General features: G+C 35.4%; 1 protein-coding gene across 1 annotated transcript; it reads left to right on the forward strand.

Annotated features, from left to right (window-relative positions):
* The first annotated feature begins 15,441 nt into the window (after positions 1-15,441).
* Positions 15,442-16,693, forward strand: LOC140851729 (NAC domain-containing protein 102-like). Its single transcript, XM_073243812.1, has 3 exons — positions 15,442-15,738; positions 15,840-15,959; positions 16,397-16,693. The coding sequence occupies exons 1-3, from the start codon at positions 15,442-15,444 to the stop codon at positions 16,691-16,693; spliced, it is 714 nt and encodes a 237-aa protein (XP_073099913.1).
* The last annotated feature ends 875 nt before the right edge of the window (positions 16,694-17,568 follow it).

Below are 17,568 nucleotides of genomic sequence, written 5' to 3' on the forward strand. Positions count from 1 at the left end.
ATGCATAAAATATTATAATTTTTTCAAAGAATAGGAGTATTTTTGTCATTCAAAAATTTCAAACAAAAAAGTAAAGTTGCAGACATTAAATGCGTGTTAGAAAGTGGTTGGACAAAAATGTCTCTTCTATATTATGATATCTTAGTCATATTATGACATCCTGCATACAGAAAGTCATAATTTGATGCAGGATATTATAATACGTACAAGATGTCATAATTCTCTGGGTCATATTATGACATCCTACGTATAGAAAGTCATAATATGCAACAAGATGTCATAATTTTTTTCAAAAAAAAAAGATATTTTCATTATATAAAATTTTTAAACAGAAAATCAGAACTACAGGCATTAAATACGTATTGAAAAGCGGTGGCTACGTGAACCAATTATATAAAGTGGTGCACTCCACGTCGAATTTTCTACACCACCTACAATGCACAAAGAATTTCTCATTGCTAGCAATATATTTCCTCTAGCATGTTCACTCAACATAAACCATAGATGATAATTGTCCTTTTTTTTTGTAGTTGTGTAATAATTGATTGGAAAGGCTCTTAGATCAAAAGAAATCTTTACTAAAATTATACCAGTTGTCTTGTTCAGAGTCCATACATCACTCCTAGCGATATCAAGCAATTGAGCAATTCGAGCTTGGCTTAAGAAACTCTTGATTAAAAGATAAACAAAATTGGGTTGAACTAAGAAAATATACTCAAAATTAACTTTAAATCAAGCTAAAAATTAACCTGGCTTAACTAGCTCGATAAGTCTCATAGTACTTATTGTATTATATATGTATTTTAGATAATATTAGATTATTGGATTGAAGTTTTTTTTTAAAATTTTTTGAATCAATTAAATACAAATTCATATCCTAACTATGCTTTAGGCTAAGAATGATTTAATCAAGTTTTAGTTCAAGTTTTAATTAAGCTTGATTTTATTTCCAGCTAATTTCATTTGATATAGGATTACCAACCTTTATATGTGGCCTATAGTTAAGGATCACCCATTGCACAAATCTCAAAATACTCCAAACACCTTCATTCATCCATCTGCACAAATCTCAAAGAACTTTTATGATATAACCCATAGTTAAGGATCAGCCGCCCCATAGATCTCAAAGCACTCTAAAACACCTTCACTTATCCATCTGCACAAATTTCAAAGAACTTTTAGTATATGATCCACAGTTATAGATTACCTATCATATAGATCTCAAAGCACTCTAAACACCTTCAATCATCCATCTGCATAAATCTCAAAGCACTCTTAATATATTGCTTATAGGAATCTCCAATTATCGAGATCTCAAAGCATTCCAAATCCTTCATCCATCTACTTGCATGAATCACAAGGCACCATTGTTATTTGGGGTGCAAATGGGTTAGATTGGATAGGGTCATGAGTGACCTCAATCAGATTTGTTCCTCAATCATGTCTTGATGTTGGACTAGGATTCAGCCTAATAAGATCGGATCGAGTCAAGTTGGGTCCCTGCATAATTCGGCCATAACCCATAAAATGCATATCCGATTTGGGTCCGGGTCTAGGTCAAATTTGGAGAATTTTCAACTGTCCCAACATCTCCCATCAATAAGGTTCATTGTCTTTCTCTATCCCATTGAAAATGTTGTAAGATTTAAAATGCTATTTCTTTCTCCATCCCATTGAAAGAGTTTTGAAACTCATTTTAGCTCCTAGCTTACTCCAAGTACAACACTAATATATTTTTCCGCAATATTCAAAAGAGTAATTAAATATTAGAGCAAATGATCTTTGTTTATCCTTATATAGCCTTACATAGATCATATCTCAATCCAAATAATCAACATAATTACGTGAAAAGTACTTAATAAACACACTTCTTCTTAATAAGATGCTATGTAAAAAAATACTTTCTTTTTAATTAAAAGCCATGCAAAAGGTACTTCACAATATGTATCTAATCTACTAAGATTCTGGGGATCAAGAATGTATAAAATTATACTCACATTTTTCCCTTTATCATGCTTTTTTAATACAAAATAATATTTATTTTATTTAAAGCAACTATTTTTGGATGTAGATGTAATATTGATGGGCCCATAGATCAAAACTTCCTCACAAGTGACATGGATGGCTTGTACTAGAGAAAAGACAAGGACTGTTGGCTAGTCTCCCAAAATAGTAGCTTAGTTTTTTTTTCTTTTGTGATTGAAGCCTCCATCTGGACTTAAAAGGGATGTTCAACTCGTTCCACGATAGTAATATTAGAAAAGCAAATGCATGTTATTTTTTTTGGTGGACAAATTAAGATAACATTTTAAAGCATTTCTTAAAAAAAAAAAAATCCAAACCCTAAAGACAATGAACGAGTCAGGTCGGAATTCAGTGTATCCAAATCTAACTCAGAAAATAGAATAGATCTAATTTTAGAACTCAATCTAGCTCCATGGGTCCCTCAAAATGGTTCGGATCAAGGTCTCAATGGGTCGGATCACGGGTCAACCTAAACCATTTGCAGCCTTACTTATTATATGGCCTATGGTGAAGGATCATCCACTGTACAGCTCTCAAAGCACTTTGAAGCTCTTCATTCATTTCCTTGCAAAAATCTCAAAATACTCTTAGTATATGCTCCATAGTTAAGAAACACCCATCGTGCAAATCTCAAAGCATATCAAATCCCTTCAGTTAACTGCCTACATAGATCTCAAAGCATCTTTAATATATGGTCCATAGTTAAGAATCATTTGTTAGATATATCTCAAAGCACTCCAAACATCTTCATTCATCTACCCACATAGATCTCAAAGTATCTTTATTATATGGTCTATAATGAAACATCATCTTGTAATGACTTAAGGCCTTACTCAAAAAGACTAGCTAGAAGGTATCATTTAGATTCTTTAGTCTTGTATAAATATTTAAGATCTTTCCAATGAATATCAATGTGAGACTACGTACATGCCATATGAATTCTCACATACTCTCCCTGTTTAAGCCCTAGCATTCTGATAGACTAAGAGTCCAAATCTATGAATTTACTTATAAATACCATGATTGGCCTGTGGTCAGTTCTAATGAACCCATGTTGCAGTATCCTCTAATCTACATAGATTATAGATTAGGTTGGCTCTGATACTATTTGCAATGATCCAAGATGTCATCCAAAAAGACTAATCAAAAGATATTATTTGGGTTCTTTAATTCTATATAAGTATTTAAGATCTTCTTAGCAAATAACTAATATGAAATTAAATACACATCTGCACAAATCTTCATATACTTACTATGTAAATCTCAAGGTACTTCGAACCTTTCATTCATCCACTTGCATTTGTCTTAAAGTATTCTTAGTATATAACTCATAGTTAATGAATACCCACTATACAAATCTTAAAGCATACGAACCTCTTCGTTCATCCACCTGGAGAGATTTCAAAGCATCCTTACTATATGACCCATAATTATTGATCACCTACTTATTGAAAATTATATCCTAAAGTCAATCATCTAGATTGTAGATGATTGTGCTCCATACATGTATTATCTGGTAAGATTCATCATAAAGAATACATCTTCCTAAATAAAATTTATTTGTTATGATGAAGTCCTTAGAGCTACTTTCAAAACGATAATGGAGGATTTATTATGTGGTTCTTAAATTCTGCTTGCGATCAAATGATACAATTATTACAAAAATGATAATTGTATCGAGTGTACATCGTTGTGTATCATATTAGTTAGTTGTCCTCTTAACCAAGGCATGGGGTGATACGGATATGGTATATGGATGATTTGTAGGAGTACATTTTACTGAGCATGACCACTTTCGAAGTACTCTACTGTCAAGAGTTGCTCTGATGGGATATGGATATATGTATCCTTCTGACTTGAGACTGCCTCGGTGACTGACAAGCAACTCACTGTACTTTGGTATCGGACTATTCGAATTTCTAATTTGATGACGGAAAGTTTTTAGGTATAGTCAAGTACTTTTAAAGTCTGAGTGTGAGTCAAAATGGGATTGACCACTCCAAGTAAAATTGAAGATGATGCATCACTGTATTTCAATTTAGTAAAACTTTGGCCAAAATAATCCTAGTGAGGAGTCATAGGATTTTTAAGATTGAGACACAATGTGGACCACTCATCCTAGATCGACAGTTTAACCCTTAGCTGTCCTTGAGCATCGAGAGTCAAAGAAATGAATTATAGGATAACTATATCCACATGGGTCCTAAAGTATTGCTGAGCATACATTCGACCTATTCGGATGTCAAAACTATTGCTAGATGGTAACATCGCTTAGTACAAGAATTATTCTTGTGCTACCGACTTAAGTTCGAATCTATGGGATCATACACATAAAAGTACCATCTGATCAAATAGCCGATCAATGATTATGAATCGTTGAAAGGATTTAATTATCAATATGATTGATGATTAATCTTTTACAAAAATTGTAATAAATTATTTACTAATAGTTGATAAATTAGAAGAATAATTAATTAACAATTTGATTGTTATTGGCTCAATTTGATTGAGCAATGGGAATTGAATTAAATCTAATTGAATTGGATTTAGTTAGGTTTGCTTTGGATTGATTGGATACAGCTCTATTGAATGACAGGACTTGTTCCAATTGATCTTAGGGATGTAAATCAAATTTTGAGTTGAATAAGATTCAAGTTAATTTGATATAGGCCATGATTAGATCAAACTCTATTGGATAATAGGCTTGACTGGATCAAGCCCTATTGATTAAAAATTTTTCTGATTTTCATTAAGGATCAATCCTTGGATCAATGGGATTTTAATCTAACTAATTCTCTAATTGGATTAGGGCCTAATTGATTTCATAATTGGGATAGGACCTAATTAGTTAGTTTGTTATAACTATTTTCTAAATTAGTTAAGATTTGGTTCAAGAATTAGTTAGAATTTGATCAAAATTCATGAGTCCTATTTGGAATAGGAATAAATCAACTAAATCCCATCTATTTAAGTGATCCTCCATGCCTCCACTCCCTTTTACCATGAGATCTCATGCCCAAAGAAAGGTCCCATGTCCTCCCCTCTCTTTTGTGAGAAAAATGGGTGTTTCCTCCTCTTTTGGTCGCCAAAAAGAAAGGAGGGGTGTCCAAGAGTTGGACGCCCCATATCCCATGCATCTCGGCTTCCTTCCCAACTCCTTTTGAAAAGATTTTATGAGGTTTTACTGTTGGTTCTTAGGCATCAAAGAGGGCTTCTCTTGCTGGTTCTACAGTAGAAAATTAGGAAAGAAAAATTCTTCCCAACGAGAGAAAGAGAAGGAAGAAAAAGGATCTTCTTTCTTATGCGTAGTCTTGGAGAAGAAAGAGTTCTTCTCTCAAATTTTTTCTCTATTTTTCTCTAAGATTAAAACTAGATTGGATCTAATTTTTAATATGAGGATTTGGAGAAGAAATATCAAAAAAATCTAGTTGGGTATTTGGGGCTTCCTAGAGTTCTAGATCAAAGAGAAAAAGGGAGAAGAAGAGAGAAGAATGGTTCTTCTCTTGGATCTCTCTTTTGAGTTCTTCTAGAGCTTAGAAATTCATGTAATTTTTAACATGAGAAATCAGATTAGATCTGATTCTCATCATGAAAAATCAAAGACGAAAAGTTCTTCTTAAAGGTGTAAAAGGAAGAGAGAAAGTTCTCTCTTGTGCGTAGGAGAATTGAGAAGAAGGATTCTTCTCTTAATCTGTATCGTAGAGATTTCTTGCGTGGATCTAGAAAAACAAGAGACGATCTCTTTGTTTTTCATCTTCTTCATGTTCTTCTTAGATTAGTCAAAATATGGTATCTTTGCGAGCTGGCACTCCTGGAGAGATTGATCAGCACATGGACTTCGTATGGATACCTATAGAGACCGAACACGTATACGACTGTCGAGCATCATGAAGAATCAACTACTATAAATTTTGAATGCGGTGATCTGCTACCCACACTCAGGTATGGAGTTTTAAACTCAATTCATATTTAGATATGATCTAAATATAATTTAGATATGATCTAATTATATATAGATATGATTTATACTTGCTGAATTTTAGATTTCAGATTTACATACATGTATATTAGTTCATGTTATGACTCTTGTATGGTAGTTTTAGATTTGATCTTTGCATGCATTGTTGATTAAATTATTTAATCTATATATATACTACTACAAAATTTTAAAAATATATACACAAAAGCACCATGCTTCTCTTCAATTGGTATCAAAGCGAAGGTTCATTATGACATGAGCATATATGCATATAGAGTTGAAATCTAGATTTAGCAATACATGAGATATGTTATGATCTGATTTTAGATATGATCTAATGTAAAAATCAGATCTAATATTATTTAGGTTTCATCTAAATTTTTGCATATATGATATGTGAGTAGATTAGATGATCTGATTAGCAAGTACTTAGATTGGGTTGATCACCAAGCCATCCGATCAAAAGAGCAGAAAGGGTTTAAAAGCCCTCTCTTCCTATTCGATAGGGTGCTCTTATGATGTGTAGGGGTGCCATGTGATTTAATCCCATGAAGAAAAAAGCAAAAGGAAGAACTTACTTTTCTGTAAAATCCTAGATGTTGAAACTCTAAAAATTTTTGTATGTGATACAAAGCTTGAGTTGTATGAAAAGTAAAATATCTAATCTGTATGATTAAAATTATTTTAATCATTAAAAATAAAATTTAAAATCATAAAGTGTTTAGATATGATCTAAAATTTGTTATGATTAATTTTATTTCAGTTTATGTGAGAATTTTTAGATCTGAAACTATGTGATATTTGTTGGCACGCTGTCTGAGCCAACTAGTTTTGAACTGTATCGATCCAGTTTTTTGATTTAATTGGTTCAGTGTTGATTGATCCGATCCAGCATCTCAGGCCGAACAGTAGTAGTTACTGTTCATGATCAATTAGTCGATTAAGTATCAAACTTAGTCAACCTACTGAAGTTAGCCAACTCAGTTCAGGGGTGAGCCGTTCTAGTTTTCAGAACAAAAAATTTTGCATAAAATTGATGTAAAATTATTTTATAAAATTGAAATGATTTCAATTAATAACCTTAATCTATGTTAATGCTATACTTAATTAAGAATTAAAAATATATTTTAAATCTAAAATTATGATTAAAGATCTAATGACATTGCATAAAATATGAGATATGGGTTAGCTCAAATTAGGTCCTTTTAATTGGGTTAGACCTAAAGTTAGAATCAAAGACCTAATAGACTAAAAGGGTAGTTGATCAAATCTAACCAATAGTTGATTTAGATTAGGTCAAGGATACTTTAAATCAATTACAATAGTTGTAGTTCATCGAATCCATATCTTTGATTAAACCAAATAGACTTTGATTGAGGCTCAAAGGTTGAACCCGAGTCATTGGACTGATTAGATCACTAAGTGACTCAAGTTGACCCATGTTGTTAAGGTTAATTAGTATGACTGATTTAGGTGCATTGAATTGACTTGTCTCTAATCCTTCTTATGACTTGATAAAGTCAGTGGGAGGATTTATGACGTACCGATTGGACTTGCTAGTCACTAATTCTTTACACGATTTGATGAAGTCAGTGGAAGAATTTATAATTTATAGATCGACTGATGTCTTATTAAATAAATTAATTAAATCTTTTAAATTATTAGATCCATAAAATGAACTAGTTATGGGGATAACTAGATCATAGCCTTCCATTAAAGTGTATGATAATGAGTCTAATATTTCAAATAGGCATTGGAAGCGCCACACGTCTAGTGTCTATTACGTGTTGGAATTATCATCTATCATATGATCATCTTATGGTACCTTCAGATCAATGCTCAAATTGACTGAGCCACACTCGAATCTGGACATTCGTTTGTTGGATGCACTTGATGTTGTTATGTTAATAGTTGGACCTAATCAGGATTTTCAGTGGAGAGTCACACGCCTGCTAAAGAGATATCTGGGGCAAAATCTAATTGCTAGAAATTGTTTGGAGAAATAATTGATTATGAATCTATCCATGAATGTACTAGGATTGACCGAACCATACTCGGATCTGAATGCAGTCTGTGTGGATTCTGGTACCCACTGAGAAAATTAAAGTAATTTTTCAGATTGGAGGTAGAGGCTACCAGTTTGTATAAAATAGTGAGAGAATCTTTAGACTAAAATTCAAATCTTTAGACTTAAAATAATTCATATACTAATAGATCAATTATTCTCTTTTCAAAAATAGTTAGAATATTGTCGCTCTATTCACCGTTAGATAGTGACAATATTATCGGACCTAACTTCGATAGTCAGTATCGAAAGTTGAATATAATTTTTGAGTGAATTGATCAAGAAGTCTCAAACCAACATAAACAAGCTTAAAAGAGAAATCAACAAATAGTTGCTGGTTAAGATAGTTATATGATAACTCCTTGAAGTTTTTTTATTGGTAAAACTACTATTTGGGTATAGGATACTAACAGTACAAGTCATGTTTGCAAATAGTTGTAAAATACTTTAGAATAGTAGAAGGTTGGTAAATGGTAAGAGACTTCTGAATGTAAGAGATGGAAGTCTGTTTCAGTCTTAATATTAGAAATCATCAAGCTTGTTTTCAATCCTAAAGATGTTATTTTAAGTGATTGTCACTATTGTCCAATTTTATTGATGGTGTCAATAAGAATAATTATTGTGATATCGTTATGAATGATACTACAATAATAAGTGGATAATTGAAAATAATATAAACTCAGTACCATAGCCTTTTAGTATAAAGTACACATCTAACTAGCACCCTAGATTAGATAATGTCACTAAAGCCTACTTTTGGTATAGTTGACTTAGTCACCTTTTATTGAAAAGGGTGTATGAGCCAGAATGTTTTGAGTTTGGTACATATTGATGTATTTGCACTCATGAACATAAGTGCCAGAAGAGGGCTTACTACTTCATTAAAATCTTTGACGATCTATCTTGGCATGGGTGCATCTTGCTTATGAAGCACAAGTTCGAATTGGTTGAAATGTTCAAATGATTCCGTAATGACGTAGAAAAATAAACAACAAAGAGTATTAGAACTAATCGGTTTGACCGATGAAGTGAATACCTTTATAATAAATTTTTGACATGTCTTGAAGAGAATTGGATTCTCTCTTAATAGATCTCTCCTGAGATACCACTGTATAAAAGGGTGTTTGAAAGGAGGAATTAAACTTTGTTAGACATGGTTCAGTCCATTGTGGGTTTGCTAATCTGCCTGAGGTTATGTTTAGAGACCACTTGATATGTGCTCAAGAACGTTCCAAGCAAATCGATCATCAAAATTTCATATGAACTCTCTTACCTTAGGGTTTGGGGTGTTAAACTTATGTGAAATATTCACAAACCGACTAGCTTGAATCTTGATCTGATAAATATTATTTTAAAAATATTTCTTTTACCTTCTTGGTGGATATGAGATGTTTATGAATCTTAAGGTATTCTTTTTGAAAATAAAATTTTTGGTGAAGAAATTGATGCCGTTAAGAGCAAGCTTAGTGAAGCTTGATAGGTAGAAGAACCAACTCTGACACAAACCAATAGAATCGGAGTTGATTAGATCAAATCCGAAGTTCGATGTAAAGGCATCTCTGTGTAGATATAGTAGAGTATCGTGTCAGTCGAGCAGATACTTTGATTTCTAGGTTCAGGATGGAGATTTGATCTCCCATACGGATGCTGTATAGGGATCTAACTTAAGAAGTGGCTTGGAGTCATTAAATCTGAAATGAAGTCCATGAAGATCGATGATATATGGACATTTATTGAATCACCTAAAAAGGTAAGACCCATAGAGTGTGAGTGGATTTTAGATGGATAAGAGACACAGATAGAAAGATGGAGACCTATTAATTCTATTCGATTGCCAAAGAATTTCATCCAAGTTATAGTGTTGACTATGACAAAAAAATTTTTCTTGTGGCAATCCTCAAGTCCATTCAGATTGAATTAAACTTCTTGGAGTTGAAATATACATTTTGAATGTATGGCTTCATTGAGAAGGAAGCAGAATCCTGTATGTACAGATGGGCTAATAGTTCTGTAAAAGTATTCTTTATGTTGTTTGGATGAATTTCTTTTAATCAAAAATGACATCCTTACATTACAGAGAATAAAAGCTTGGTTGTCATCTCTATTCTCCATAAAGATTTGAAAGGTTATGAGAACCATCATTAAATATTTATGAAATACTAAAGACCAACGGCTCATTTATGGAGAATTTGATTTAAAATCTGTGGAATATTGATTTTAGTTTCTAGTCAGACCAAAATGACAAAGGTGTGTCAGATTATGTTTTTATCATAAAAAGAGAAGCGACATGCTGGAAAGGTTCCATGCAGTATTCAGTAGTCAGTTTTATTTGCGATACGGAGTTCTTTGTGGTATTTAATACTGATAAAGAAGTTGTTTGGTTATGAAAATTTTTTTGCGAGCTAGGAGAGGCACCCTCCATTGATGGTCCAGTCCTTCTGTATTGACAACAGTACTGGAGCCATAGCTCAAACTGATGAACTAATATTCTATCAGAGAACCAAATACTTTCTGTATTACAATCATCTTGTTCGATAAGATCAAAATAAGATCAACCTTAGAAAGATCGATCGAAAGAAAAACTTGACTGATCCATTGACTAAAGCAATCGGATCTAAAAAGTTCGATGATCATAAATAAAAGATGGGTATTTGATACCAATCTTATTGGCTTTAGTCCAAGTGGAGTTATTGAAAATTATATCTTAAAGTTGATCATCTAGATTGTAGATGATTGTGCTCCATACATGTATATGAATTATAAAATGATAAATGTTATCTGGTAAGATTCATCATAAGGAATACATCTTCTTAAATAGAATTCATATGTTATGATGAAGTTCTTAGAGCTACTTTCAAAATGATAAAGGAGGATTTATCATGTGGTTCTTAAATCCTGCTTGCGACCAAATGATACAATTATTACAAGGACGATAATTGTATCGAGTGTAGGTTGTTGTGTGCTATATTAGTTGGTTGTCCTCTTAACCAAGGCATGTGACAACATGGGTATGACATATGAATGATTTGTAGGAGTACATTTCACTGAGTGTGATCACTTTCAGAGTACTCTGCTGTCAAGGATTGCTTTGATGGGATATGGATATATGTGTCCCCCTGACCTGAGACTGCCTCGATGACTTGCAAGCAACTCACTGTGCTTTGGTGTCAGACTATCCGAATTTTTAATTCGGTGATGGAATATTTTTAGGTACAGTCAAGTACTTGTGAAGTCTGAGTACGAGTCAATATGGGATTGACCACTCCAAGTAAAATTGGAGATGATGCATCACTGTATTTCAATTTAGTAAAACTTTGACCAAAGTAGTCCTAGTGAGGAGTCATAGAATTTTTGAGGTTGAGACACAATGTGGACTACTCATCCTGGGTTGACAGTTTAACCCTTAGTCGTCCTTGAGCATCGAGAGTCAAAAGGATAAATTATACGGTAACTATATCCACATAAGTTCTAGAGTGTTGCTGGGCATACATTCGGCCTATCCGAACGTCGGAAACCATTGCTAGATGGTAATATCAAATAGTACAAAAATTATTCTTATGCTACCGACTTAGGTTCGAACCTATGGGGTCACATACATAGAAGTACCGTTTGATCAAATGGCTGATCAACGATTATGAATCATTGAAGGATTTAATTATCAATATGATTGATGATTAATCATTTGCAAAGGTTGCAATAAATTATTTACTAATGGTTGGTAAATTAGAGAAATAATTAATTAATAATTTGGTTGTTATTGGCTCAATTTGATTGAGCAATGGAGATTAGATTAAATCTAATTGAATTGGATTCAGTTAGGTTTGCTTTGGATTGATTAGATGCAGCCTTATTGAATGACAGGGCTTGTTTCAATTGATCTTAGGGATGTAAATCAAATTTTGAGTTGAATAAGATTCAATTTAGTTTGATATAGACTTTGATTGGATCAAATCTTATTGGATAATAGGCTTGATTGGATCAAGCCCTATTGATTAAAAACTTCTCTGATATCCATCAAGGATCAATCTCTGAATCAATGGAGTTTTAATCTAACTAATTCTCTAATTGGATTGGGGCCTAATTGATTTTATAATTGGACTAGGACCTAATTAGTTAGTTTATTATAATTAATTTTTAAATTAATTAGGATTGGATCCAAGAATTAGTTAGAGTTTGATCAAGATTCATGAGCTCTATTTGCAATAGGACTAAACCTACTAAACCCCCATCTATTTAAGTGATCCTCCACACCTCCACTCCCTTTTACCGTAAGATCTCATGCCCAAAGAAAGTTCCCATGTCGTCCTCTCTCTTCCGTGAGAAAAGTGGGCATTTCCTCCTCTTTTGGTCACCAAAAATAAAGGAGGGGCGTTCAAGAGTTGGACGCCCTGTCTCCCATGCATCTAGGCTTTCTTCTCAACTTCTTTTGAAGAAATTTTGTGAGGCTTTTATTGCTGGTTTTTAGACATCAAAGAGGGCTTCTCTTGCTGGTTCTATAGTAGAAAATTAGAGAAGAAAAGTTCTTCCCAACGAGAGAAAGAGAAGGAAGAAGAAGGGTCTTCTTTTCTATGCGCAGCCTTGGAGAAGGAGTTCTTCTCTCTTTTTTTTTTTTATTTTTTTCTAAGATTAAAATTAGATTGGATCTAATTTTTAATATAAGGATTTGAAGAAAAAATATCATATAAATCTGGTTGGGTGTTTGGGGCTTCTTAGAGTTCTAGATCAAGAAAAAAAAGGGAGAAAAAAAGAGAAGAACGGTTCTTCTCTTGGGTCTCTCTTTTGGATTCTTCTAGAGCTTAGAAATTCATGTAATTTTTAGCATGAGAAATCAGATTAGATCTGATTCTCATCATGAAAAATTAGGAAAGAAAAGTTCTTCTTAAAGATGTAAAAGGAAGAGAGAAAGGTTCTCTCTTGTGCGTAGGAGAATTGAGAAGAAAGAGTTCTTCTCTTGATCTCTATCACAGAGATCTATTGCGTGGATCCAAAAAGAAAAGGAGAGGATCTCCTTGTTCTTCATCTTCTTCATGTTCCTCTTAGATCAACCAAAACATGGTGTCTTCGTGAGCTAGCACTCTCAGAGAGATTGAACAACACATGGGCTTCATGTGGATACTTGTAGAGGTCAGACACGTATGCGACTACCGAGCATCATGAAGAACCAACTACCATAGATTTTGAACGCAGTGATTTGCTATCCGCACTCAGGTATGGAGTTTTGAACTCAATTCATATTTAGATATGATCTAAATATAATTTAGATATTATCTAACTACATATAGATATGATCTATACTTTCTGAATTTTAGATTTCAAATTTACATACATGTATATTAGTTCATATCAGATTCCTGTATGGTAGTTTTAGATTTGATCTATGCATGCATTGTAGATTAAATTATTTAATCTATATATGTATCGCTGCAAAATTTAAAAAATACATACATAAAACCACCATGCTTCCCTTCACCACTATGCAAACCTCAAAGCACACCAAATCCCTTCATTCATCCTCATGCATAGATCTCAAAACATCCTGAGTATATGATCCATGGTTAACAATCACTTATCGTATGGATCTCGAAGCACTTTGAACCCCATTTATCCACCTACACAAATTTCAAAGACCCTTAGTATATGTTGTAGCTAAGTATCATCCATTGCACAGATCTCACAACACTCCAAACCTCTTCATTCATTCACACTCTTATTGGAACATATGCAACAGCAGACTAATGCTATCGGCTGGTTGGAGATCTGGAGGACTAGATTTCTTGGCTAGACCAAGCACTTGCTACCATAGCATGTTGGAACTGTCCCAAGTTTAGAGTTAGCGGGCCTGATGATGCTCGATGCATTGCAGCTATTCGGGAGGAACTGCAATTCATTAGACAAATTAAAGCTGCAAATAAGTATGCATGCTGGTTTTGTATCGATCCATCAATATCTGAATTAGATTGAAGTCCCTAGTCACACCATCTTATCAATGACTGCTAGTGTTTGCTATAGAATTCAATGAATTTTCTTGTGAATGTAACAGCTGAAGATGGTTCATCTACAAGGCTATGCAAAATAAATCATTAGAGATAGTTTCAAAAGAGAAACTTCATTCGTTGAGCCACTGATAAGATGTAGAAAGCTGAACCACAGACAACTCAAAATCCTCCAATGTTCTGAATATCAAGAAGCAAGTCCCACCTACCCTAATTATAGAGAAAAGAAAGAAACAAGAATTAATATGTTTAGATTGCACTTTAATCCCAAGTGATTGCGGAACCAATACAAACAGATTGCTCTGCTTTCATGACTACAAATCCAAGCAAGAAAACCTTTAAACCATAATTACTGAAACTTGTCTCAATTATCAGGATTTGCAAACACAACATGCCTGCCAAAAAAAAAAAAAGAATGTCCCATAATTACAAATCGGCATTCATGTCCCTACAAATCCAGACAAGAAAAAATCCACAAACATTGCTAAACCTTGTCCCAGTTGCCTGGATTTGCATCCGTTTTGGTAAATTTACTAAAGAGATCACGTAACTTTGTCATAACAATTCTAATGGAGTTCAAGTTGCATTGGGTTAAGGGTGTAACGCATTGCCATTGGTTGCATCAGAATGGCAATTGATGTAGTCTCAGGTTAAGCTTCGGCCTCAATAGGATTCTTATAGAAATAGGGTAGACCCGACCCAACGCAATATTTGGTTTCCCAAGGCCAACATTAACCCAAGTATGGAACGTTACGGGATACTTTGAGTTAGGCCCAGGCCAGCCAACTGTAGATGTCCAGCGAACGTAACGGCCCACTAAAGATGAGCTGTCTCCCGTATTTCTCCCGCAGCCAATCCGGCGGTGTTTCGAAAAAAAATATGACCGTTAAATAGACCTCAACATATAAATATTCCCAGCCCGGAGCTCCCCCTTACCTTTTCCTTTTCCCTCTCGAACTCGCTCTCCCGCTTTCTATCTCTCTCGTGCGATCTTTTGGTCCTCAATCTTCCGATCTTCGTCTGAGAGGCTGGGAGTCCAAGAAAGGTCGCTGGGACGACAATGGTGCCGCCGGGCTACTCGTTCAGACCGAGTGATGAGGATCTCCTCGTCACCTACCTCAAGGAAAAGCTTTTCCAACGCCCTCTTCCCTGCGATGTTATTGTGGAGGCTGACGTCTATGGAAACCATCCCAAGGACTTAGCTTGTAACTATCTTGAGCTTCTCCATCATCTTCTTCCTTAATTTAGGGTCTCCAACCTTTTCTTTGGTTTTTCTTGGGGGTTGTAATCTTGTGCTGCTCCATCGTCTTCGTTCTTGATTTGGGGTTTTAATTAACCTTTTCTTTGGATTTTCTTGGGATGTTTCAGGGCAGAATATCATGGCAAACAGGGAATTTGAGTGGTTCTTCTTCACTTCTACCACTCGGAAGCATCCTGGTGCAAGCGAAACCAGCCGCGCATCTCGGCGCGCCGGCCTGGGAAGATGGAAGGCCACCAGAGGTGTCAGGACGGTCCTGGATTCCGAGAATAACGCCATCGGGTCAAAGCAGAGTTTCTGTTACATGGAACAGAACTCGAAGGGTGGAGAGGAGAAGACGGTGTGGCTGATGGAGGAGTTCTCCATACAGAATCTTAGAAGGAGAGGGAGTGCTGATGTGATGAGCGACAGCAATAAGGTGCATATCACCCTAAATAACCGTCAATGTTATTGCAATTTTATCTTTTCTTGATTCTAGGAATTGATGTTCTAATTTTGCATCTCTTGTTTTTATTGCAGCTGGATGACTGGGTTATCTGCAAGATTTACTTGACTCCAAAAGCTCGCAAGGGTTGCGCTGAAATAAAACCAGTTGTTGGTGCTACATTGGAGCCCGCAGCAAAAAGAAGAAGGATAGAGGTGCCTTACTCTTCTCCCTCTCTTCTTCTTCTTGGTCTTCTTCTGCTTTAAGGCTTTGTCTCCTTTGCTGACTCCCACTTGTCTGATACCAGCCAACACACATGAAAAATCCACAAACATAACTAACAGACAGTGAATTCTCAAACTTATTGATCAGACTGTGCAAGATGCTCTCAAAAGGCAGCAAAATATAAGTGATATATGGACAGTTCATGCATCTGAAATTTTAAGAAATCCTATAGTGATACAGCAAAAGGAACATATCATAAGAATCCTCTTATCTGACACCAGCAAACATACCACAAACATAATTAATACCTCGTCCCACTTATCTGGATTTGCATTCACGATCTACATGGCAATACAAACTGTGCTGTAACAATTTTTTTAAGACTTTGCTCTGTCTTCTTTGCTGACTCCCTCTTATCTGATACCAGCCCGAATGCATGATGGTCCCACCTGGATTTATTTTCCAGCCAACTGATGAGGAGCTCTTGGATTTCTTCCTCAAGGAGAAGCTCCTCCATCAGCCGCTTCCATGCGACATAATCAAAGAAGCTGATGTCTATGGAAACCACCCCAGCAACCTTGCAAGTAAGTGTGTGTGTGTAAAGATCAACACCCATGATCCCTTCTTTTTCTTATTCTGTTCTATATTGGCTGTGATTAAGGTTGCTGACTCAGCATCCTCTTCTTGGATTCCTTTCTTTAGCTCAATTTGCCATGGCAAATAGAAACTTGGAGTGGTTCTTCTTCACCTGGACCACTCGGAAGCATCCAGATGCAAAACAGAGCAAGAGGGCATGTCGAGCTGCAGGCCAAGGTCGGTGGAAATCTACCCAAGCTGTGAAGCCAGTGCTCAATGAGGAGGGCCAGGTCATTGGCTCCAGGCAAAACTTCAGCTACATGGAACGGACCCCCTCGGGCAAGGAGGAGAAAAGCATCTGGCTGATGGAAGAGTACTCCATCCAGAATCTTAGAAGAGGTGGTGATGCAGCTATGTCGATGGACCAAAACAGGGTATTTATTATGCTGCCATGAATATCATACATCTCTTGTTCACAGTTGTTGATGATATATCTTTTATTATTATAATAATTTTGTGCCTCTTATCCTCTGTGGCAGCTGGATGATTGGGTCATTTGCAAGATTCACCTGACGCCATGCGCTCGCAAACAATTGTCTGTGCCTGCAATGGAAAGCAAAAATTTGGAGATGCCAGAAATAGAGAATCAACCTTTAATGCTCCCATGCCAGGATTGCCTGATTTCTCAGCTACCTAGCGATACCCTCCCTCAGCTCCATGATGCATTGGACCGAGAGGTGGAGTCTTGTCCTTGCATGTTGCCTGATAGCTCGCTGCAGCATCCGACTCCTGATGACATAATTGAATCACCAACCATGGACGAGTTCCTCCAACAAACTGCTTATGCACCTGACCCCCTCCCGCAGCTCACTGATGCATTAGACCAAGAGGTGGAGTCTTGTTCAGGTGTGTCGCATGACAGCTTGCTGCAGTCTCCGACTTTGGATGAGATATATGAGTTTCTTGAATCAGTACCCGTTGATGAGTTCCTCCAACAAATTGCTCATGCACCTGATGAAAGCC

This window comes from Elaeis guineensis, chromosome 9 (genome assembly GCF_000442705.2).
Source record: "Elaeis guineensis isolate ETL-2024a chromosome 9, EG11, whole genome shotgun sequence".
Classification (NCBI taxonomy): Eukaryota; Viridiplantae; Streptophyta; class Magnoliopsida; order Arecales; family Arecaceae; genus Elaeis; species Elaeis guineensis.

What these genes read in the sequence shown, in the direction of transcription:
- LOC140851729 (XM_073243812.1), top strand. Translation starts at nt 15,442, where the DNA reads ATGGCAAACAGGGAATTTGAGTGGTTCTTCTTCACTTCTACCACTCGG. An exon ending in TGATGAGCGACAGCAATAAG is followed by an intron (nt 15,739 to 15,839) that starts GTGCATATCACC and finishes TTTTTATTGCAG; the next exon opens with CTGGATGACTGGGTTATCTG. An exon ending in CAAAAAGAAGAAGGATAGAG is followed by an intron (nt 15,960 to 16,396) that starts GTGCCTTACTCT and finishes ATCTGATACCAG; the next exon opens with CCCGAATGCATGATGGTCCC.